The sequence below is a fragment of the Mastigoproctus giganteus genome, chromosome 6 (assembly GCF_048544385.1).
Source record: "Mastigoproctus giganteus isolate SK-2022 chromosome 6, ASM4854438v1, whole genome shotgun sequence".
Lineage (NCBI taxonomy): Eukaryota > Metazoa > Arthropoda > Arachnida > Uropygi > Thelyphonidae > Mastigoproctus > Mastigoproctus giganteus.
In genome coordinates this window covers 232,538,798-232,565,287 of record NC_143580.1, presented here as the reverse complement: position 1 = coordinate 232,565,287, position 26,490 = coordinate 232,538,798, and the positions used below count along the sequence as shown (strand labels likewise).

At 36.9% G+C, this 26,490-nt stretch overlaps 1 protein-coding gene across 1 annotated transcript; it reads right to left on the bottom strand.

Annotated features, from left to right (window-relative positions):
- Positions 1-5,255: 5,255 nt before the first annotated feature.
- LOC150085085 (RRP15-like protein) lies at positions 5,256-26,439 on the bottom strand. The gene is made up of 5 exons (XM_090375757.1): positions 26,327-26,439; positions 22,148-22,608; positions 14,738-14,823; positions 9,288-9,477; positions 5,256-5,442 (listed from the first exon to the last, which is right to left on the bottom strand). Exons 1-5 carry the CDS (start codon positions 26,418-26,420, stop codon positions 5,341-5,343), a joined length of 933 nt encoding a protein of 310 aa, XP_090231883.1. The 5' UTR covers positions 26,421-26,439; the 3' UTR covers positions 5,256-5,340.
- Between the last annotated feature and the right edge of the window lie 51 nt (positions 26,440-26,490).

Here is a 26,490-nt window from a genome sequence, read left to right as displayed (position 1 = left end):
AAACCGTTTTCGTATTGTTAATTTTAGTTCATCCACGTATTATTAGGAATTATAATACAAATATCTCTAGTAAAAATGTTACTAGGGAACGTTAATTATTTTGATGCAAAAAGTATTTTTCAAAGTCAAACTGCATTTATGAACTAGTACCAAATGGCATCACTCACAACTGTCATAACAGAACATTAAAAATTATATTGTGAATATTTTAATTACCCGCTTTCAGAAAGCAAAACAAAGAACTGATTGAACATAACAGTTTTGTCTTCCTAGAGCCTAGCTCATTTTTAATTTGTATAAACCCTCTTTAATTTATTCATTGTTAATTTTTTAGAAGCTTAAGCTATTTTCTGTGCAGATGTTATGAAGATAGTTTACTATATATTATCATGCTATCCCCTTAATTCTAAAAACTTTTTGTGTGTTTATTATTTTGGTAAACATAATATATTTAAACGTTGATGCTGGTTTACAGTTCTGTGTTGTATTCTGTGTTAAAACGTAGGTGAAGCACAACGTGCTTTGAAATTAGGTATTGGTTAAAAGTCCTACTTTATACGTGTATTATACCAGTGAAAATGAAAACACTCATCCTATGTAGATAAAGTAAATCAGGCTGGAATCTTCCAGTAATTTTTTTTTTTTTGTTGATATTTATCAATGTATAAATATTTTTTTTTGCTGCTTATTTTATATAAATTTGTTGTAGAGAAGCTGACATTTTTTCCTAATTTTGTTTAATATAATTTTTATAAAATACTTGGATCGATATTAGGGCTGTTTTCTGATAGCTTTGTGTAAATTTACTTTGACGTTCACAATATCATGTACAAAAACTATTTTCAAGTTTGCAGTATATTACATAGTTGCACATTAACTGTACGTAATTTGTTTCATTTTAATATTATTGGTAGTTTTTTTTTTTTTTTTTTTTTTTTTCCAGACCAGGTGTATATTTTCTTGCAAAATTAAAGCAAGCCATTGCAAAGATGATTTTATATAGTTTACTTGGAAGTAGCTCATTAATGATGTGAAAAATGATAATAGAATAGTATTTCTCTTGTAAATATATAAATATTTTCACACTGGTTGCAGTACAAATATCCTTATGGAGGAGTAGCCATACTGACCTCAATGTGACTCAGTGGTATTCTTAGTTCCACTTATTTCACTTAGCATTTCACATATTAAAATCAGATAATTATTTACTTAAAGGTAGGTGCAAAATGTGCTTGTAATATACTTTATCTCCAAGGCTTTTAAAAAATAGCATCATTCTTATACATATATATATATATATATACATTTGTGTTCCTCAGTACAAGTGTATAAATACAGTGTACAGTTTGTCACAATATTGCCTCACCACTATGTTAACTCTTGTAAAAATAAGCCCGGTGGCCGTAATTCCGTATAGTAAATAAAATTGTGATGCGGATAATATATGGCTTGTAGGAATGTTAAATCCACTGTTTCAGTTACAATTGTAAAAAGAGAGAAAATCTAATCATGACTTGCCATTTGGATGTTAGTTGTGATGTAGAAACACATCCTCACATATCTTGATTGTTCATTCGTTGTGCTGTTTAGATTACATTTCCCACGCATACAATTGTTGACAGTTCCGAACATTCAGGTGCTAAAATACAACAAAATGTGCCTCATGTTGTCAGTAAGTCATAGTGACTGTGGTGTGATTTAAAGTATAAAAACATATGAAACTGCAAATTCATAATCCTGCAGATGTTATTTTTTATACAGTATTAACTTGTACACTACATATGTAGAGATAAAAATAACAAAATTCTCTCGGAAATGATTAACATCCCTAATATTTTGCAATAATCACTTTATAATTCTTACACCGAACCGAAGCTGGCTCTGTTGGATAGTTCGTGAAGATTTTGTTAAACTTGTGGTGGCATTACCTCTAGATAAATGTCGAAGCAGTCTGTTATCTTAAACGACTAGATTTTGTGACATTGTGGTGGTTATCTGCTGCAACTTAAATATGTAATTTTTAATATTAATAATTAGCATCAGATATGTGAGGCTGTTTAGTGCTACGGTTTAACATAATTCAAAAGCTATCGTCAGGTTCTGAAATTGTTTCTGTGACTTACTGCATACCCAAGAAAGTAACTTTTGCTTAGATTATGGCAGCTGATGAGGAAGTCCACATGTGTAAGAGAATATCTCTGTTGTGAGGCTAATAAAAATTGAGAAATAATGTTGTTGTAGTGGTTATTCTCTTATTATTTAACAGGTATTTTTCATAAAAATATGAATCTGTGTCTTTCATTACCTAACATTTGTGGGGGGTGGGAGCAGCATTCAACGGCCTAGGGTAAAAAAATCAGCGGCTCTTTAATAATTTTATTACAGCTCTACAAGATACATGTTTGCAAAAACTAAAACATTATTATGTGAATAGGGTACATGATAAAACCTGAAACCACTTCCAGAGGATAGAGAATATCTTCAAGTTTTTATTAACCAACCAGATAACATGCACTGCAATAGATGCCATAATTGTGAAACTGTAATCACAGCAGAATTTGCAAACAAAATTTCATCCTTTTCGTTTGGTCATCAGTCATCTGCTTCTGTACAAGCTGTATCTTGTATGGGTTCATCCTCAGATGGTGACATAATGCATTACACGCTGTTGACCCTGCACATTAAAATCACGAATGGCACACTGTGTGGATTTCCCTGGGCTTTGTGTAATATTTCCTTGAACTAGCTCCACTGTGCCTCACTGTCTTTTGTTCATCCACCACCTTGGCTGGGATGATTGCACAACCAGGCAACCTTTATGAATTTTCTGTACCACTACAGCACTAGGTCTATTCAGTGGCTTCTTTTTAAATTGTTTTCAAAATTTATGCTTTACAGTGATGGCAGGACCAGCCCATAAAAGTATGCTCTGTGCATTCTCAGGGTTGGTAAATTTCTGCCATGATCAGTTTTATGATTGTTACCTTCTACCTGCAGCACACACACACATTTTCTGGTTGTTAAATAAAAACTTGAAGATATCCTCTATCACTTGGAAGTGGTTTTAGGTTTGTATCACATACCCTATTCATACAATAATGGTTGGTTTTGTAAAGGTTTGTGGGCACCCTGTATTTTTGGCTCCATAATCATTAGGTTCATATAGGGGCAGCAGTTCCCAACCTTTGACTCACAAACCCCTTTCAACATAATATTTTTATTGCAACCCACTAAGCCTATATTCTCTGAAATCAATAGTTCTGAATATTTATTATAAAATATTTCCAGTACTACATTTTTATAAGCGATATTGTGTAATAATATAAAATTATTATTAAGCACCTATACATAACAATGGTCTTTGAGAATGGAAAAAAAAAAAAAAAAAAATTAAAAGACAAATTTTAAAAAATAAAACAAATTTAAAGTTTAAAAATACTATGAATTCACATTATAAACAATTTAATGTTCAAATCAAACATGATATGGTGCGGCACAGCAACTAGCAAGCAAAGTTTACTGGAATTTGTCTGATGTGACTGAATGTTGAGACACATATCAGCATGTTTGCACCCAATCCCCTACTAACATCCTGAAAATAATGATGAGGCTTAGCTGGTGACATGAAGAGAGCACCCTAGCCCCCTTCATCATTAAATCCTACTTCCCTGGGGGAGGGTACAATTTCCCATTCCCTCCCTGCCACCCCCCCCATGTTTCCTCTGGTGGGTCACGGCATGCCCCACTGATATCTCGGGCTACTACCCTAACTTTATATATATATCTTTACGCTAGCGAAAACTCGTGTACCAAATATTTAAACATGTCAAAATTACCTATATCGCCCATATTTCAGTCTTCAAAATTCAAGTGACATCCCCTATGTCAATGCTAAATTTTTTTTTTTTTATTTGTTTTTTTTAGGCCTTAGCCGCTGAAATCTCAGGAAATTAAGCGGCAGGACCTGCCAGAGTAAAACTAAGTCTACTGGGTTCTTGGTCTGCCTCCATGAGGCAAAAGTGGGACAATGTTGGATCTCAGTAGGGGTCCAGTGGCTAAATGACCAGAAGAACAATGGTACATGACACTATACATGTACAATATCCATAAACTTTTAAATCTCTGGCATTTCCAGTGCTGGTACCCCCCCCCACAGCGAAAGCTACACGGAGATGAGGGAAACCCATGGTGCTGCTTGACACTAAATACACTTTACATTAACATCCTGTCATGCATGCTCGCTATGTAAGGGTGAGTGACCCAAACCACAACTAAATATAAATTTTGAACTGAACTGCATAAATTAAATTAAAATAACTATTTTGTAGTTGCAAAAAAATACCTATGTAAATCTAAGCAGATGCCATTCCAGAATTTTTAGTGCGAATCCCCCCCCCCCAAGAACACTTTTGCAAACCCCCAGGGGTTCTTGAACCACCGGTTGGGAACTGCTGATATAGGATATTTGATTACAAAATAAATGAGGGTCAACAGTTACTACCTTTTTAGATTATCATTTAAGTTTTTTTAAAGAGAGTGGAAAATAATCATTATTGCTTAAGTTATGAAAAAATTTGTTACATGCAATGATGAATAAACAAGAATTTTTAGATTTATTACAGCAATTTTCTCTTTCTAATATTGGAGGCCAAATAAACCCCTATGTAATTAATATTTAAAGCAACTGTTATATTTGCAAATGTCTTTACAAACAACTTTGGTGTGTGTGCATGTGCACTCAGTGTTAACTTCGCACACTTTATTTTTATATTTCCCATTATGGGTTTGAGACATGGACAAGGGAATTCCTTTCTTCTTAATTTGAACTCAAACCAACCATGATAATTCAGGACAAAAGCATCTCGTTCATTTTCATAAATTCACCAACATTGTTTGCATGTGTTTATAACTGAGACTTAAAAAAATAACTTTCTCTCCAAGATTGTGAGCCACTCAGGTATGTTATTAAACAAATTATAGTTTTGATATATGATGCATTGGTAATACCTATTTATATAACTTGGCAAAAATCAAAAGTTTTAATTTACAAGTAGTGATATACAGTATGAACCAAAAAAAAAAAAAAAAAGAACAAGATGTTTGTTCATATTGAACAGTTTCTTGCATGTAAGACCACAGAAACCACTTGATTCTGTTCCTTATATACTTGTACATCGTAAATGTAAATAGTTTTATTGGCTTTCGATTCCTATGTGGTTTAACAGGAATGTAGTGAATTTCAAATAAACCAAATGTACTTTTGAAATATCTTACTTTTATTAAGCATTTACACAGTTTATATACAAACATAAGAGCATTTTTATATGTATAAAAATCTGGTTAACTCATAGTTTCCTCATCTTCAGATTCTTTGTCCCAATCTTTCATTGTTGCTCCTATCATAAAGTCATCTCTTAGAACATTCCAAGTTTCCTTCTGAATCTATAAAAAAATATTAATCACCATCAACTTCTATATGTAAAAATATTATATTTGTATCAATAATAGCTCAGATGTAATTTGGTGATGTTTATAAAAGTCAGAATTATGACAACTGGACATACAGGCAGTACTAAAATAAAAGTGCAAACTTTTGGTATGACATATTGTAAGTGGAAAATTCATCTATATATTGAATTGTTGTTGATATAGTTTCCCAAATGGAATTGCATCTTACTATTTATGAATAATCCAAAACAAAAAAAAAAGGTAGAAAACACTGTATACTGTGGATTAGTTAAAGTTTAAAGGAAGCCCAAGGTTTATGCTGCATCAGCCAAGATAAAAGAAAAAAAAGTAAAACAACAATAAGAAAAGGAAATAGACAACCTATGCTTTTCCTTCCTGTAGTTACCTATCCAGCTGACCTTTGAATTCCCCCAAAACTGTCTGCCTCTACTTCCTATGTGGGTAACTTATTCCAGTAATTTATAACTTGCTAGCTAAAATAAAACTTCCTGCAATCCAGTCTAAACATCCCCCCCCCCTGTAACTTGAAATTTTGGCCCCCAGTTCTAGAATCCTTTACAACTGTGAACATTTTGTCCTCATTCACTTTACTTTTGCCTCTCAGAGCCTTAAACATCTAGATCAAGTCTCCTCTGAGGTGCCTGGTTTCCAAGCTGTGCAACCCACATATTCAGTCTTTCCTCGTATGGATGTCCTTCTGCCGATCTCACCAGCCAAGTTGCCCACCTTTGGACCCTTTTAAAGTGATCTCCGTACTTCAACACAGTATTCCAAGTGTGGGCTAACAAATAGCCTTATATAATGGGACTATGACATCCTTATCTCTACTAGCAATTGTTTAATAATTCATCGATAGGACACCATGGGCCTTCCTTGCAAACAGTGTACAATGCTCGGAGAACTTCAGCTGACTGTATCGCAAGTTCCTCTCTTCCACCAAGAAAGAGGTTACTGTTCCCCAGGTGTAAGACCTTGTACTTTGCTGGATTAAAGCATAGCTGTCACTTTTCTGACCATCCCTGAAGTCTATCTACGTCACTCAGAATGCTTGGTGATCATTAACTACTCTACCAATCTTTACATCATCTGCAAATTTAGACATCACTCCCTTCATCGATGTCATTTAAGAAAATCAAAAACAATAGTGGTCCCAAACTGGGACCAATGTTTTTGATTCTCAAGGACCACTGATCCTTGGTAATCCCACTTCTTACATTAATCCAATTTGAGGAATAATCATTTATTACAACCCTCTGCCTCCTCCCCTGAAGCCATTGTGCTATCCATCTAAGGATTTTCCCTGTGATTCCAACCTGTTCCAGTTTATAAAATAACCACTCATGTGGGACTGGGTCAAATACTTTTCTGAAATCTAAGTAAACAATATCAAAATTCCCTAAATCCAGCTCATGAGTGACCCTGTCAAAATAGTTAACCAGATTTGTTAAACATGATTTTCCCTTAACAAAACCATACTGTGTAGCCTTCAGAATCCATTTCTATCTAAATGATCCTAAATTCCAGCCTTAATTCCTCCTACATGATTTTCTCCACTACCGAAGTTACTGATTTTTGACTGGACAAAAAACAGTAACTTCCCATTACAATCTTAGAACTGCCCTTATGTATTGGAGATATACTGGCACTTTCCAAATCCAATGGAATCTCTCCTGAGTCCAGTGATCTCTCATAATTAGCCTTAATGGTCCAATGCACTCACTTGCTGCATCCCTTAAAATTATAAATTATAGGGTATATGCCACCAATCCCAGGAGCCTTACTTGCTGTAGGCTTGAAAGTTTTTTCATTAAATAATCGTGAAATTGAAATTTCAATATCGTTTATTACATATTTTTCAACCTCACTCCCATAATTTCTCATTGACATGGGGTTTTCTTCTAAATATCAATGCAAAGTAACCATTGAGTTCATCTGCAACATTAGCTGGGCTATCTAATATCTCCTACATCCATTACATAAGGGTCCATCTGATTTGTCCTCTTTGCATTTATATATGTGAAGAATTCCTTATCCCCACTCTTTGTTGTCTTTGCCAGAGATTTCTCGTAATCTGCCTTTGCCAGCCTCATTTCACAGAATTTGGGACCAAAAGGCATTTCTCAAATCAAATTCTCCAGTACTTCCACTGCATCTCTTATCACATAATACCTTATTATCCAATCAGCAATGCCAATTCATTTTGGCAGCTTCCTTGGTGTTAACAAGTTGCCTTTGCTCTTGAATTTTTTCCTCATTCTGTACACTAAAGTTCTTAAGATACTAGAAAATTTGGATGATATTTCTACAATATTTCATGAACTTGCTTCTTTATGATAGAGTTCTATTAATTTTCCATAAAACTGACTACATAGCTGCTTCCCCTTGTATGGACTCCATTGATTCTTTTATGAACTAAAAATAATCTCTTTGATAGAAACACAGAACACTGGAGTTAATAATTATAATTTCAAAGGTATTTCAGTCCCTCAGTGGTACTAAAACAAAATTGATCTGTGGAAGAGTATTTAATGCTCAGTCAGGTGTTCCTGAATTGCTGAGCTAAAGCATTCTGATAAGAATTAAGGCTAAACTGGAATGTATAAGTCAAACAAAACAAAATGGTTTTTGTAGATACAAAGAAATGCTTCAGTTTTATCGAATTTAAACTTGTATACTGGTGTAAGAAAGCCTAATATACCCATATCCTGGTAACCTTTGTCTGCTCTGAAAACAGTAACAGGTGAGAGTTTGCTGAATAGATAAGATCAGTTAGCCAGGTTCCACTATATGACTGCTGCAAAAAGAAAGAATGAAATATTTTATTATTATCTGTTTATTAATCACAAGAAAACATGGGTCATGCCAGGACGGTGAAGATATCTTAATACAGTATGGGATCAGCAATTGCACAAAAGGAATGATATATATCAGGGATGGCCAGCTTTTCAACGTGTGCTACATACTATTTAAAATCATAGGCTACTTACGAGTAGGTCCAGAAATCACCAGAATCATTAACTCCCCCCACCCCTTCTGCACCCGGCACCACCACACAATGTCTGCTAACTTGCATAAAGGATATTTACATTTATAAAATAAATTTAATGTAGGTTAACATTCATCTTCACAGACTCAATGCCGTGAGAAGCTCACTAAAGTCCCTAATTACCTGTGCTAAATTAAGACTGAAAGGCAGTAAATATGAGCCAGCAACTATGGTTCCTGTCATGCTGAAACTTGGGTAATAATTTCTGGGAATTTAAACTGTATGTCAGTGTTTCCCAAACCTTTCTGACACTGATGTGCTATGTTTTGTTCTATACCTTTAGTTTGGTGAAAAATGCAATGGTACACAACCTTCCTTTGTTTTGGGCCAAAAAGAACAGGAGCAAGAGAGGGAAATGTGCACTAACACAAGCTTAATCAAGGCTATATGAAATAGACTAGGTCAACTATTACAAGAAATATTTTAAAGAGAAAGAACATGTCTAGAGTTCACCACCCTCCAATTAAAAATCACGTGAAGAAACAGATGTTATAAATAAATTTGTGTATTAATCAATTATAATAATACAAGGGATAATCACAAATAAGAGAATGAAAGCAATGCCGTTTGGGACATTAAGCAACACACAAACACATTTTGGATAGTTCTGCTGTACGTATTCAGCTTCGTTTCTGATTTTTCAAAATCAGAAACTAAGCTGAATACGTATAGCCGGCTAGCATTTTTGTCCCCATTCCAAATCACGGCTATGCTTCTGCATTACTACATTTTGTGGATTATATGAACACAGTTATTTTTTTAGAAATTTTACCTTTTCTGAAATTTCCTTTGTGGTGGTTTTATTCTCAGCTTTCGGTTGCTTCAGCATGTCAAGAAAATCACCTTTGTTAATGGATTTGATAATTTTATCCCTTTTCCTCTCAGACTCACCAACAATTTTAAATTGCTTCTCCAGACCACTCTGATGTTTTTGAACAGCATTAAACAGTTGAACCACACCCCTAAAAGAATAACAAAAAAAAGTTTCAAAAAAGTAAAAGCAATTACAATATCTGTGAACTCAGAGTGAATTATTTCATATACAGGCACTACCAGAATCGAATTATATCAAAAAAAAAAAAAAAAAAGTCTGAATCTAACTTATTCTAACAATAAAAATGCACAAATAAACTGTTCCATGACCAAGTAATATGAAGCTTCTTTTAATTTTATATAGGCAGCAGAGCTTTAAGGACTGGTATGCAAATAAAAATTAATTATGCATACAAACATGGTACACATGTATATATATATATATTCTTCTGTTCATAGATGTGCGATTAGCACACTTAAGGGCGGCCATGAAAAAAAAGCAGAGTTAGGCAAATGATTGAGCGCTAATTCATGGAAAACAAGATATAATCTCAAATATTCTTTCTGCAAGTGATCAAAGCATAACCAACAAAGCCACCAATTGCAGTTTAAGGAATGCAGCACAAATATGTATGCTGTAATAGCAGGCCATGGCATTTTATCAATTTCTAGCATAGGCATGGAAAACATACACTACTCTACAATTAATATCCAGATACCCTTAAGCTGATAGTCATAAGGTCATATCCTACCAGATCATCACATGTCAGACAACTATATATATACACATGCCCACGGGCCTTCAAGGGCGCCTCCGTAGCCAGGTGGGCAGGAGCTGCAGTGCGTAGCACACACTTCTTGATTAGACCGGGGTTCGAGCCCGAGCCCACCAAATACGGAAGATGCAGAAAGGTCAGAGAATGACCACCACATATCCCCGGAGCAATATGGCCTTAGTTGCTAATGCTCCTAAAAACCAAACAACAAACAAACAGGCCTTCAATGAGACAGTAGTAAAATGCAAGATCCTGGGATTGACAGAGTTAACAGACTTCCAGCACAAACAATCCATCTGTGACATTTCAACAGCACTGAAGATCCATAGGTGGTCGATGATTGGTGATCTGATATGAAAACAGTAGTGGACTGGTGCTGAAGCCATCATGAAATGACCTGGAAAACTTCTGAAATTGAAAGGAGGACCTGCAAAGAGAATTCAGTGTGCGCGTGCGCGCACACACACAGGCCTTCAATGAGATGACTGGGACAGATGTTAGCACCAGTACAGTGCACAGGATGCTTCATGATATGGATTACCATAATCATGCATCCATTCACAGGCCATTAGCCACACTGACTAATGTCAGATGGCATCTAACTTGGCATGAGGACCAATGTTCTTGGCCTACATGCCATACGGAAGCTCTGCTTTGGAGAGATGAGTCACAGTATATAGTCTAATGAACAGTTTGACAATAATGCCTCAGTGTGGCAGATGTGTGGAGAAAGCTAATTATCAGACTGTAATTACCTTCTTCCATGGACTGGAAATCCTATCCATAGTTTTGACGATAACACATTGCATTCCACTTTCAATTTTGGGAAACCTTGCTCTGCTCAATCAGCTTCAACTTCTTGAATATCCGTTACCAATTCCTTAAATGCCGATTTCCAGGTAATTCTCCAGTGGGGCAAAGACAACTTAGTTGATTTCAATCCTTCTAAAACTGTCTTGTCTTATCGCAAAATGGATTCTTCTGCTCTTATGCTTATCTTTGGTGACACTCTGATTTCTAGGCAAAATGATATATCTCTTTTGGGGATTACCTTGACTTCTAATCTCTCTTGCTTCCTCTGCATCTAAAAAACTTGGTTTTCTGTTTCGCTCTCGGCCTTCTTCCAAACAGCTGTTCACTCTGTACAAATCACAAATCTGCCTTACCAAGGAATATTGTTCCCACATCTGGCGCAGCCCCCAAAACCTCTCTCAGGCTTCTAGATTCCATTCAGAAGAGGGCAGTTAGGTTAATTAATTACTCCTCTCTAACAGATTCTCTCCACTCTGTCCCATAAACATACTGTTTCTGCTGCATGACTTTTCTACAGATACTTCCATGGGCACTGTTCTTCTGAATTGGCTTCTATAATTACCGCTCTCTCTTTCAAAAAAGTCCGAACATGTGCTGCCAACATCCATTTACTGTCCAACTTCAAACTCACAGAACCAACTTTTCATCTTCCTCGTTTATTCATTCAACTGCCGTTTTCTGAAACAGCCTACCTTCATACATATTTCCTGAAAATTACAGTCTACAGAACTTCAAGTCTAATGTCAACAAATATCTTCTTTCGTCTTCACAACCTCCAATCCAAGCATGGTACTAAGTACTATAGGTTCTAATACCTGTCGTATTTGGAGTTTTCATAAAAAAAAACAAAAAAAAAAAAAAAAAAAACAAATGTAACATCATGTCAGGGCCGTGTTGAACCATTTTAGTACCTGAGGCAAGAATGAAAAATTGTGCCCTTCCCTAAAATATTAAAAAGAAAATTAATTTTAAAAAAATGACAATCAGTGGGACGACAACCATGGCAGAACCCCAGATAGCACTGGCATGCAAAGCCCAGTACAGTGGTGTGACAAAGATAAACGGATTGGAATAATCAAAACTGTTGGCAATTATTTAATCTTTCATTTGGCACCCCTTTCAGCTTTTAACCTGAGGCAAGTGCCTCGTTCATCTGACCTTCGGCACCACTCTGCATCGTGTGACTTGTTATTGTTATTTGGTTTTTAGGAGCATTAGCAACTAAGGCCATATTGCTCCGGGGATATGCGGTGGTCATTCCCTGACCTTTCCGTATTTGGTGGTCACGGGTTCGAACCCCAGTCTAATCTCATGTGACTTGTCACTAATGGATTTAAAATTGGTGATGGCAAATGCAGTCAAAAGATTCTGATGTACTCCAAAAGGGATCATGCTTTATTGATAAAACCATTTTACCTGAACTTTCTCATCCTGCATTTAGAGAATAACAAAATAAGCTGCACAAAATTATTAGAAAATTTGTAGTACTGGTGCATTATCTCTGCTCACAGCAGACAACATCTTCCAATTGTGGTGACTGTTGGTCAAAAGATCACTGTTGTAGCCAATGATGCAGCACAAAACCAACATTCACTAGGATGGTATCACAACAGCTTAATATCTCATAGTCAACTGTCTATAAAGTTCTTCAATCCATAATTCACCTATAGCTGTACAAGAACCAGGTGGTGCAATGCCTAATACAAAGTGATCTTCACTGATGTAACAACTCTCTATAGTTTTGGCAAAGATGAAGGTTCATGATGTGGCTGGGGAAGAACATCTTATGGACCCAGTGAGGCTCATTTTCAGTTACATGGTAGCATGAAAACCTATAATTGTCAGATGTGGGATCATCATTTTCAAGCGTGAATAAAAATTCTTCTCTGTCCACATGTTACTTTTTGATGTGAGTTTACACCAAATTTCATAATTGGACTATTTTGATTCAAAGAGATTCAAGCACATAGCCCTCAGATGTGTACCGTGACAGCTGAGCATTACTGCAATCTTCTCTATCACTGAATGATTCTAGCTCTTCAAGAAAGAGAAATAAGCATCACAATCATGTTACTAACACCCCCCCCCCCATGGCATGCTAAAGGCCAAATATAGAACACAAACGGTCACTATAACAAACATGTCAATCTTTACACTTAGTAGTTTACTCAAAGAGTACTCTACCACTTGCACCAGAACAAATTATTCCCTGGTGGTAGTTTTGGAATTGATGGTACCCATTTCTACAGTCTTCAGTTGGCTGTAGATTTTTCATCTACAGCTAGCTGAAAGAACACACTTTAATTATAATTATCCTATACTTTCCTTTTATTAATTTGGAATGCAAACTGCTTGTCAGCAAGAAACAGGAAATTACAAAATTTCTTCTGAAACACACCTATATGACACATATTTCATTTAATTATTATTTTTATAAACCCTGGATATCATCTTAATCTTCTTGCTGAAAAATGTTTTTCAGCAAAGAAAAATTTAAATATTTAAACAACTTGTGTCCAAAAGATGTGTCTTAATATGTTAGCTTTGTTATTATATCCATTAAATGCTCATATACACTGTGCTGTCACTTTATTAGGTACACCCCCCCCCTGCTGTGCACACAAGTGGTTTGGCCCACAACATTGCAAGTCACATGACCACAGTTGTGGATATAAATGCAGCAGAACAACCTTTCTAGTATCAGTTAAGCATACAAACCTTAGCAAGAATGGAGTAAAGGAGTAATTTAACAGACTTCTAACGCGGCATGGTATCAGGTGCAAGACAAAGCATCTCTGAAATGGCAGTTCTGAACTTTTCACGCACCACAGTTTCAAGGGTGTATCGAGAATGGTGCAACGAACAGAAAACATCCTCTCAACGGCACTCCTGTGGAAGAAAATCGTTTGTTGATGAGAGAGGTCAGAGGAGAATGGCTAGAATTGTGCAAGCAAACAGACAAGCCACAATGTTGCACATCACATCAGAATACAACCTTGGTACGCAGAAAAAAATATCGCAATGGACCACTAGTTGCACTTTGTCGCAAATGGGCTACAACAGCCGATGACCACATTGTGTACCTTTGTTATCAATGAAGAACAAGAGAGCATGCCTCCTGTGGGCACAGCAACACCAGACTGGACTATCGAGGATTGGAAAGCAGTTGCTTGGTCTGACGAGTCGAAGTTCCTGGTGCATCATGTTGATGGATCAGAATTTTGCGAAAACAACACGAATCCATGGACCCATCATGTCTGACAAGACAACTACTGTGGTGGGGAATGTTTTCTTGGCACACGTTGGGTCCACTGATACCCACAGATTCACGCCTCAATGCCACATCGTTGCTGACCAAGTGCATCCGTTCATGTTGACAGTTTATCCTCAGTCAGATGGTTATTTCCAGCAGGTGCTGGAAGTAACCATCTGACTGAGGATAAACGTGCTGGTGCACAAAGCCCGAATCACTATGGAATGGTTCCAGGAACATGACAATGACTTTTCTTTGCTGCAGTGGCCCGCTCAGTCCATGGATCTCAATCCTATTGAACATCTTTGGAATGAGCTGGAAAGGGCTGTTCGCTGCAGGTCTACACCTCCGTTGAATCTCAAGGAACTGCGTGACACACTCATGTCTGCATGGTACTCCATTCCTGCACAACATTTTCAGCATCTTGTTCAATCCATGCCTAGATGAATTCAGGCTGTTTTGAAAGCTAAAGGAGGCTCAACACACTACTAGGTAGGTGTACCTAATAAAGTGGCAGCACAGTGCAAGTCTATTAATCAAAATTTTCAGAATGTAACAGTTACTCACCTTGTTGCTATACTCTGTAATTTTTTTTCTTTTTCACTATTAAAGAGAGTTTGCTTTTCTCTCCCCATATTTTCCCACATAAGTTTCTACAAGAGAAAAAAAATTGTAGACAAATTATCATCAGGTATTTTTATGTTTAAATAAAATTTATTCTTAATATATTTAACTCTTTGATAATTTGTCTTTACTGCTGCTAAGTATGGTACAAGTACAGTCGGTCCTCGTATAACACGATAGTTGCGTTCCTAGAAATCCTCGTGCAATGCAAAATCGTGCAATATAAACAACAGGCCCTATGGAAAATATAGGGTTAGGTGCCGACCACCCAAGATGGGACACACATTTTTAACCAAAACATTACCAAACACAATAAATAATCGTAATAAAACAGTTACAGTTGAAAAATGTAAAATTAATAATTTAATCATTTGAATTTAGATTCTTACCTTAAAAGTAAATGAAGACAGCTTGAGGGAAAGGGCTTGAGAAAGGGTTGAAGCAGCGTAATTATGGGGAAAGTAGCGGCAGGTTGTCATCATTATCGGAATTGGGAGGTGGAGGAGATGCCGATGAAGACTTTGGATGAAATGTGGTCACACCAGAACTAGAGGGCTGCGGCTCATTTTCTGTATTTTTCTTGGGTGTTTTCATAAAAAAGACATCTAGTTTCTGTTGTTTCGCAGTCTTCCTTCTTTCACAAAGCAGCTGCTTATATGGCTCCAAAGCAGACCGAATTGTATAAAGTGCTCTTCTGCTTCTTTCTGCATTATAATCGTTATCTTCTAGCCATTGCATACTTTTCTCAAATGAATTTAAAACTGAAGATAACTCTGAAGTACAAAGCGGTTTTATGGTGGTGTTCAGGCATTCAACTTCGTCGTCTTTCTCATCTTCCACCTGCCCTCCAGCAACAAGTTGTTGCAGTTCTTCAGTTGAAAGTTCTTCTTCATGAGACTGAAGCAACTCTTCTAAATCATCTTCCTCCAATTCCTCAAAGCCAACCTGCTTTGCGAGGGCAACACAATGTGCTTTTAATTTAGGAAGCTCATTTACAGGATCAAAGCCTTTAAAATCACGAATAAAATCTGGTAAAAGTGGCCGCCAAACACCATGTAAGTATTCTTTTGTCACTTCGTTCCAAGCCTCCACAATTATGTAAATTGCATTCTTAATGTTGAATCGCTTCCAGAAGTCTTTAACTGTTGGTGCATTTTCGCCCTCTGTTTCTGCTATCAGCATCTTAAATGTCCGTCTTGTGTAATAGTGCTTAAAAACAGCAATTACTCCTTGGTCAAGTGGCTGGATAAGAGATGTTGTGTTAGGCGGTAAAAACAGGATTTTGATGTTTGGTGACAGTTCAGCAAGGGTTGGAGGGTGACTTGGTGCATTGTCCAAAATAATTAAAATCTTAAAATTCAAATTTTTCTTTTTGCAGTAGCTTCGAAACACATCCTCAAACACATGTAGTAGAAGTTCAGTGAAGATCTGCCCTGTCATCCATCCTCTTCTGCTGTTCCTAAAGTAAACACCCAGGGTAGTCCTTGTGATCCCTTTTAACGCTCGTGGATTAGCTGCATGATAAACAATAACAGGCTTCAGTTTCAAGTCGCCACTTGCATTTGCTCCTAACATAACGGCAAACCTATCCTTAGCAGCCTTGAAGCCTGGAGCTCGTGCTTCCTCTCTTGAGATATATGTTCGTGATGGCATTTTTTTCCAATACAGTCCAGTTTCATCAAAGTTGAAAATTTGGTCCAGTGTATAGCCCTCTTCCTCAATTAGTTTTTTCAGTATCGGCGGAAATGCCTTTGCTGCTGCTTCATCTGCACTCGCAGCTTCACCTGATAATTTCACATTATGGAAAGCGTGACGTTTCCTGAAATTGTTGAACCAGCCACACTACTGGCAGTAAAGGGAGGCACTTCTTGAGGGTTTTCAGATTTATTTCTGAGGTCTTCAAATATTGCCAATGCCTTTGCTTTTATCGTAAGCAAACTTGTTCCTGATCTCTTCTTTGTTTGATCTTCTATCCAAACAGATAAAAGACATTCCATCTCTTCCAGTTCTTTGTGTCTTGATCTAACTGATTTTGTTACACTTTGTGTTGTTCCTGCTATGAAAGTTGCTTTTATTTTTTCTGCATTCTTTCTGATTGTTCTCAGCGTTCCCTCATTTAGGCCTGTAGCACGCACAATATCGCATGTTCTTTCATTCCGGTCAAAGCGTTTCACAATTTCATATTTTTCTTCTATTGATATTGCTTTTCTTTTTCTCTCTGAAGTATTTTCACCAGAACACTTCCTTTTCACACTTTTTTTCAAGTATTTTACTCATTTTTTTGAGAATAGAGCACAATTATAAAATGAACAAAAATGAGGAGGCAAGCTTCATATACATAAATGCACAGCAAACAAGTAGCAACTGAATAAACGATGCAACGCCCGTGTACAACTGAATAAATGCAGTAAAGGCGTAAACACACTATTCTCACATATTACATGCTTATGTTTTACTAAAGCACATTTCTGGAAGTCACTACCATAAAACAATAAAAACAATTTGCAGTTTCCTTTTATTGGTGGTTCCTGCTAGTGGAGTCGTTATAAATGGGTAGTAAAAGTCGATCTAATTACATTTGCAATACAGAAATACCGATACAGTAGCTGAAATTCTGTTGATTTTTACGTTATTATGTTAAATGTGTTTCCCCTTCCACGAAATCATAAAAACAAATTTTCAGAATCCTCTCTTCATTCCTACTGTGTTGTTTTCAGTTGTGGTGATTTCGCCGCGTTCGACTGTCATTTATTGTAAACACAAAGGCGAATCGTGCATAAGTGAATTACGTTCGTGTTATATGCGAAATTGTTCCCCTATTTATAAATCATGTATGATCTAATTCGTGTAATGCAAACACGTGTTATACGAGGACAGACTGTACTAGAAACAATAATTCTCATCACGGTGACATGACCAGGAGAAAAAAAAAAAAAAAAAAAAATGTTCTTTATACTTCAATACAAATGTTAATCGTATTTAGCAGTCACAGACTTGAACTCCGGTCCACTCAAAGAGCATGTGCTATTGCACTTGCACAACTGACCACTCAGCTATGTCAGGCCTGGTTACTACCGAAAATGGACAAGGTCATAAAGAAGTGAAGCATTCAGTAGATGACTTAAGAAATGAAGCAAATTTTTCATCATCATATGGAAAACTGTAAAATCTGGCACCTTTACAATCCAGCACATTTACAATCTGGAAATATTAAACAAAAGCAATCTGGTATGTGTGTGTGTGTGTGCTATGGATGTTTAGTGGTGCATAAGCTGCCATGACTATATTGTGCCTAAAACAGTCTGGTACACTCTTATCAATAATTGGAATCACATCTGTGAAGCCTTGCAAAAAAAAAAAAGTTGACATTTCCCTCATTTAGTGTTATCACTTATTTGGTACACTTCATAACTTAGCACAAACTGCTCTTGCAAATTACAGCTATGTGGTCAGTAATACAGTGCTTGTGTGGGCTAACAGTTTACATCAATTTAGAACAGCTGAGAGCCAAGAGAGAGAGAGAGAGGGAGAGAGAGATAATGCCCAGTGTGGGTACAGTGAAAAAAAGATGTGAGCTTCATTAAATTATGGTTAATCTCTTCCATAAATAGTGATTTATTAATATGCACAAACAAGAGATTTAATTTAGTACAATCAAGATTCTTTCCACCATTATCACTATTCATATATCTCATCAACTGTTTTGAGACCAGCAGCAAATAATGATGGCAAAAATAAAACTTTACATTTGTTACGTGTGAGGAATTGATTAAATTTCTCCACAGTACACTATTAAATTCCAAATTTCAGGTGAATTGATAATAATCACCCCCTTTGGCTCCCCCTCAAAGCAGTAACTTGAGGTGGAACCGAAGGGGGCGATTCTCCAATGCATTACAGCTTAAAAAAATGCGTAACTTGTGAAATGTTTGCAGGCCTTTTTGGAACAGGACATGATCCAGCCAAGGAAGATGTCTCTGTGTGTGAGGTGCAGAGAGTGTGAAGAAATTAGATGCCAGCTCAGCTTTCTGATGGGAGTCTATGAGAGTTTGAAGAGTAGGATAGATGCCCTCAAGGGAATTAAAATGGGTGGCCTATCATGCTCTTAGCTGCCCAATCCCTGAGATCACTCTTGTGCATCAGACAACACAACAGCAATCTTCAAGGCAGTATGTCCTGGTCCCACAGGAGCTAGTTATTGTCCGTGACTCTATTGTCAGGAAAACTAAAATATGTTGTGCAAGAAGGATAGCTGGAATATGACTAGTGTATGTGTCTTCCAGGGGCAAAAGTAGATGATGTTGTATAGCAGATAACATTTTTTAAGAGCACAAAAGGTGATACTGTTATACACATTGGCATTAACAAAATTATATTGGCATTTACAAAATATTAAGAGCAAGAGTCTTATCTGAGGACTTAACAAGTATATTCATTTCATTTATTGAGTAAAGTGACCCATAGCCAAAAATCTGGCAAATCCACTATATAGATGGTATATGCTTGGTACAATATACAAATATTAACAATATCTTATATATATGAAAAAATTGCACAGCAAAGCAACATGTGCCTTCTGGTTCCACTGCAGCACAAGGAGCTGCATGAATACTGATGATGAACTAAGTATACTTTTCAATGTTAATTCTTAAAGTATCCACTGCACAATGAACTGTAGCTACAACAGAAACTGCTCAACAGACACTGTCCACAGATGAGCATTGCATCTCAGAGACTGATCATTGCTATAATGCATTGCAGGCAGTCCACAGCAATCTCCAAAAAGATAAACAGTTCAAGGAACAGCAAGCCACCAGCAGTCAGAGAGCCTAACAGAGGTTACCTATATTAACCAGCAAAACCAAGCTGGAAGGTGTTCTTGCAGGATCAAGTCCAAGAAAAACAACTAAGGCTTCTTGCCAATAGCATTGGCAGGAGCAGAAGTGGAAACTCACCCATGAAAGAACCAGAGTACCAACATCCTGTCCATTTCTGCAAAGAAATTTCTCTGTTCCTATATAAAAAAATATACTATTCCATGTAAATAAAAGGATACAGTCCACCAATTCATCCATTATTCAATCTTAGCTCTTCTAATATTCCTTCTCACAGAAACTGAATTTGCAAAATTTTGAAATGCAATAAAATTTTCCCTTATTTTAATAAGTAATGGCTCAATCCCATCCACCAGATGAGTTACATTAACATTATTCAGTAAATCCAAACAAAAATCAGCATATTCCAAACAATTAAAAAGAATATGTTCCTATATTTCTATATCACCACATGTACAGTTGCATCTTTCTATGATTCCAAGTCTATGCAGTTTAGCAAAAAATGATCTGTGACCCATTAATAAGAATGTACAACATAGATTAGGTACTAACCAGATTGGTTTAATATAATTTACACCATTAACATAAGGGAAAAATCTGAATGTTATTCTACCTTTTAACGAACAGTTCCATCTGCTTTGCCATTTTTGTAAAAGAAGCTCCCAAATCCTCTTCTTTCCATTTCTTAAGTAAATTAAAGTGTTAATTTCAATGCCCAGAAACTCAGATTTCATACCTATTCTTAAATAAAAGGACAAGCCTCTAAATACTAATGTAAATCCAGTGGCATCTTGCCAGTTAACATTTGCAAAGCTTCTGTGGAAACCGTTCTGCAGGCCATAACCATTTTGAGTAACATAACTCGATGTATAGAATAAAACTTTCTGGTGTTGCTTACCTTGATTGCATGGCCAAACCAGATTTATGCACCATACAGAACAATCAGTTGAAAGATACAATCGTAAATAAATCAAATTATGTGCTTTCTCTTTATCCCCCATTCCACCCGCATTATTCTTGAGATCATAGCAATAAATTTCTTCACCTTCTCTGAAAAATAATATGCGAGATAATGTTCAAGCCACTAGCAATACACATTCCCAAGTATTTAATCATTAACATCTGCTGTAAGCAAATACCATTCAACCTTACGAGAGGAGATCTACTAAGAGCCAATTTACTCTTCAACATCATGAGTTTAATTTTGGATGTAGATATTGTCAACCTATGTAATTGTAATTAACATGTACAGGGAAATGTTGGCAAAAAGTCACTAGTGGTCTGAATTTGAAAGTGTCTGCAATTCTGCCCACACACGATAGGAAGGAGTATATGATGAGAGCTTTGCCAATAATTCGGCCCTGGAGAGAATGTGCAAGGCTCATGGGATAGAATTTTTCTCAGCTTGGTCTGTCCTTGTTAAGAGAGACTGTTTTTACAGGGCCCATATGGGATATTAGAGGGGCAACAAGAGGACGCAATACACTTCAACAGAAGGGGTGCAAGAATATTTGTTGATGCCATTGAAGCAGTGATAGGTGGGTGGGTTGGAAAACTGCTAGCTTTGCCGGATACATAGAATAATAGTTTAACAAGAGCAGCAGACAGAGGTGAAAGTGATCCTTGCGCATTGCTACTATTGGTAGTACATGCAGCAGCCTGGAAAGCAAGGTTTCTGGGATTTCAGTCCCTGCTGTGGGTCATCATGGAACAAATGAATAAATGGGCTGTTTAAGGGTAAATAAGAGTAAGACTGTTATTGTTATTTGGTTTTTAGGAACATTGGCAACTAAGGCCATATTGCTCCGGGGATATGCGGTGGTCATTCCCTGACCTTTCCGCATCCTACCTATTTGGTGGTCACAGGCTCGAACCCCGGTCTAATCAAGAAGCGTGTGCTACGCACTGCTGCTCCTGCCCACCTGGCTATGGAGAGGCCATTCAGCCAGTGGGTGGTTAATTATCAGTATAGGCTTCTATCTGTTGTCGTTGTGGAAGTGGATGAGTTGAATAAATTCAAGGGAGAACAAGACAAATTCTTGGAGCATACAGATGGCCGAACATTTTTTTTTGGCTGATGCTATATAATCTTGCTTTCTTGCATCATTTGCCATTACTACTAATATAATACACATAACGTGTTATTCATTCCTTAATGAGTTATTTATTTTTTTTATTCTAGGATGCAAAAGTATTTTACATTACAGTACTGACAACGTTTGTTTACATTTAACATTACTTTTAACTTTTACTTATAAAACTGCAGCCATTATCAACCCACTGCAGGATGGAAGCCTCCTCAACAATTCATGCTGAGGGAAATGGACCATAATCTGCCATGCTGGTCTAGTGCAGGTTGGCAGATTGACCATATTTAGCAGTCAGGGGCTTGAACCCAGGTCTACTCAAAGAACGTGTGCTACTGCACTCCCGCTCCTGACCACTTGGCTACGGAGGCCTTTACTTATACTTGTAGCTAATTATCACTAAATCAAAAATAATTTAATTATATACTAACCTGTTTTCTTCTTTCTAACATTTCCTTTCTTTCTTCACGTATCGTTTTTCTTGCTTCATGTAATTTCGTTGTTTCTTGCGTTACAGGTTTACCACTCTCCTTTATCACTTTTCCTTCTTGATCCACAACCTCAACCGCACCTTTCAAAGTATGATTGTCTAGGTTAATATCTCTGTCTTTCTTTGCTTTTGATAAGATAACAGATTTTTTTTTTTGGTGAGACTTTCCCATATGAAGAACTTTAGCCATGGCATCTGCCCAAGCCAGATTTCCAGTAGTAGTAGTAGTAGCTTCAGTTTCATTGTGATCATTTCTTTCAACAGGTTTATCGCCGTCTTCCTCTTTTCCATCAGAGACATTATCTCCTTCAATATCCATCTGATCACTCTCTTCGGCAGAATCACTTTCATCATTCCTTGTGACTTTTACAAAAGAATTTGATAACAGCTTGCTGTGACTACCTGAAAAAAGGAAAATTTTAAAAAATTTTATATATTGTAATATTTTTGTTTTAACACTACCACCAAGAACATTTTGTTTTATATTATATAACTGTACTGTACTGCTGCCAAGTGTTGATGTTTATGATGACTACCAATGTTGAATGTACAAGGCCACTCTCCCAAAAAAAATTTCTGGGTGCAACGCTGGTGACATTTTTTTTTTATTGCATACAACCTAACTAGAAGTGTTCATAACATATCTAATAAAGTGAGTTAAAAGCTGCATGCTGACAGTATTTTAATGCTTTATTTACTGTCATTTCAAGCTAAACATGAGGAAAGTAAGGTCTTCACAAGTCAGCACAATTTCAGTGATTTCATACTCTTCATCTATTTAGTCAACACAACTGAAACTCCCAATACTCTTCGATAAAACCTGTTAGTTTAGCTTCTGTTCCAGGGAAATTAATGGAGACACTGGTTAAAGAAGCACTGCAGGTTTGTTAAGGGGAAGTCTTGTCTGACCAATCTGACTGGATACTATGATGTGGTCACAAAGGAACTGGATGCAAAGAATAATTTTGATATCATATATTTGAATCTTAGAAAGGCTTTTGATACTGTTGCACATGGAAGACTGCTGCACAAACTGGAGCAGTGTGGCATTGGGGGCAAATTTCTGCTATGGATAAAGGGATGGTTGAGTGGGAGAAGATAGAGAGTAGTAATCAATGAACACTGATCTTCGTGGCCTAATGTTATTAGTGGAGTCCCCCAGGGTTCCGTGTTGGGTCCATTGTTGTTTTCTGTATTTATTAATGATATTGATGATGGTATATCAGGCTTAATGTCCAAGTTTGCAGAATATACGGAGGTTAGCAGGGTTGTTAATGACATTAATGACAGTACACTGCTGTAACAGAATCTAGAAAAGTTGAGTAGATGGGCTACAGGTGGCAAATGAAGTTTAACATTGACAAATGTAAAGTACTGCATATGGGAAGCAGTAACCCCAGAGTAGCATTAGCATTAGTAGAGGCATATGATGCAAGAAAGCAAGCTTATGCAGCATCAGCCAAAAAAAAAAAAAAAAAACGCTCCCATTTCACCCCTCCGTTCATTCCAAATATCTGTCCAGCTCAGCCTTAAATTTATTTAGGCTATCAACTTCCACAACAAAGGATGGAAGTCTGTTTCACCAACCAACTACCCACTGGCTAAAGGCAAAATTCCGCACATCTATCCTACATCTGTCTTTCCTCAATTTGAATTTTATGCCTTCTCAGGTGATTATTCTGAGCAAGAGAGAGAATCCCATCAGCATTGAGCATGCTCAAACCATTCAAGACTTTATACACCTCAATCAGATCACCTCGCAGGTGCCTAGTCGCCAGACACTGTAATTTGCAAAACTTAAGCCTTTCTTCATAAGAGCAACCCTTGGTTCCATTCACTATCAACTGTGTGGTACTACGCTGACAGAGGTAGAGAATGAAAAGGACCTGGGGGTAGATAAGGACCTGTGCAGGCAGATATGAAGTTTTCTGAGCAGTGCTGATGGTGTGCAAGAGTAGCTCATGGTGTCTTGTCAATGATATACAGGAATTTTTGTAGTAGGGATAAGAAGGTGATTATCTCCTTGTATAAGGCAATGGTCAGGCCACGCCTTCAGTACTGTATACAGGTCTGGAGGCCTCATTTTAAGAAGGATGTAGAGCTGCTGGAATGAGTACAGAGAAGGGCAATAAGTTAGTGAATGGAACAAAGGGTTGCTCTTACGAAAAAAAAGCTTAAGTTTTGCAAATTACAGTGTCTGGAGTCTAGGCACCTGCGAGGTGTACAAAGCCTTGAATGGTTTGAGCATGCTCAATGCTGATGGGATCTTTCTCTTGCTCAGAATAATCGCCTGAGAGGGCATAAAGTCAAATTGAGGAAAGACAGTTGTAGGATAGATGTGTGGAAGTTTGCCATTAGCCAGCGGGTGGTTGATTGCTGGAACAAACTTCCATCTGTCATTGTAGAAGTTGATAGCTTAAACAGATTCAAGGCAGAACTAGACAAACATTTGGAGCAAGTGGATAGGTGAAATGAGAAGGGTTGCACATGATGCAAGAAAGAGTTTGCTTTCTTGTATCATGTGCCTTTACTAATGCTGATGATAATGCATTAGCATTAGTAAAATTCTAGAGATCTCTGTTAGCCATCATGCAAACAGGAAAAATGTAGGATCAGATTACGCCTCTTCTTGATAATTATATGCATGTACCGAAAAAGAATTTAAAATTAATGGCATCACTGATGACAAATAATTACTGAAGCACACGGTTTCGTGTTTTATCACAGCATCTCCAATTGTTGCATTCTCTGATTGCTTCAAAGAAGAGTCTTGCTGGCATAACATTGGCAAAGCATACAGGTTTTTCAATTGATATTTTGTTTGCTGTCAGTCAAGATAATAAAGGTCATTTACATTTTTCTTATTATGATTGAAAACACTTGTGTAAAGGACTGCAAAGAAGGCTTAGTTTTAAAAAAATAATTAAAAACATGTTTTAATATAAAAAATGGAATTTTCACAGCTGTTTTCATAACACTGAAAATAAAGATCCAAGTGCATGGACATGACCAATTATAGGTTCATTGTGATGTGCCTTCTTTTCATATTAAGTGAAATCAAAGCTGTGGGAATTGAGTAATTTTTCAAATTATGCTTTGTTGAAATTCTTACTTTAATAGAAAAGTGCTGAATAGCTTTCTTATCCTGAGAATCAAAAGAAAGGAAAAGAAAGATTAGAGCTGAACAATCTGGTTTCTAGGTGACCTTTTCTTTGGAAAATAAATGCATCATAAAAGAACCTTTCCTTGAAATGAGTAAGAAAGCTAATCAGAACTTTTCTTTTAAAAATAAACTATTACTAGAAATTCACAAGTAATAAGAGAAATCTGCAGAACCGAAGCCTTTCTCCATAAGAGCGCCCCTCTGTTCCCCTCACCAATCTCATTGCCCTTCTCTGTACTCATTTCAGCAGCTCCACCTCCTTAAAAAAGGTCCTCCAGACTTGTATGCAGTACTCAAGATATGGCATGGCCATTGCCTTATACAAAGGGATAATCACCTCCTTATCCCTGCTACCAAAATTCCTGCACATCATTAACAAAACCCCATGAGCTATCCTTGCAGCGTCTACATTGCTCAGAGAACTTCATATCTGAACTTCAAGTCGCGTAAAAACCTAACCTCTTTTCACTAAACAAAAATGAAAGTTGATTAAAAACATGACCCTTCCTTTTGTAGGATAGATTTTTCTATTTTTCTCAGTTCACGTCCTTCAACACCTGTTCGTCACGGAACTTTTTCCAGTAACTTGTCACGTAACATGTGAGTGGAGTACATTATACTAAAGTTCGGCAGAGGCTGTTTACTTTTCACTTGGGTACAGCAAATCTGGTACCTACCCCTTCCGTTTGCTCATTGCGAGTAGCAGCGATTGACATGCCTAGCCCGCTATGGTTAGTCTTAGTTAGGGTGTTTATACCCCCCCCCCCTTCCGCTGTTTTAAAATCGGAAAACGAGTTCCCGATTTTAAAACAGCGACATGGGTGGATAAACACCCTAAGACTAACCATAGCGAGTTAGGCATGTCACTGCTACTCGCAACAATCAATCGGAAAGGATGCCAGATTGTAAAGACTAACTGAATAAGCATATAGAAATATCGTGAATTTAATAACTTACTCTGTTTTCGCTCAACTAGATGTTCTTCGTTTAATTCTAAATCATTATGATCCATTATTCTCTCATTAGTATACTGTACCATTACAGCTGCCATTTCCTCTTGAACACGTGCAGGTACGAATTTTTGATGGACGACGTAACATAAATATTCGTGTTTATATGTG

Coding starts and splice junctions, on each gene's coding strand:
- LOC150085085 (XM_090375757.1), bottom strand. CDS start 26,420: ATGGCAGCTGTAATGGTACAGTATACTAATGAGAGAATAATGGATCAT. Junction 9,478..14,737: donor TTACAGAGTATAGCAACAAG/GTGAGTAACTGT, acceptor TTATTCTTTTAG/GGGTGTGGTTCAACTGTTTA. Junction 5,443..9,287: donor CAAAGGAAATTTCAGAAAAG/GTAAAATTTCTA, acceptor ATTTTTTTATAG/ATTCAGAAGGAAACTTGGAA.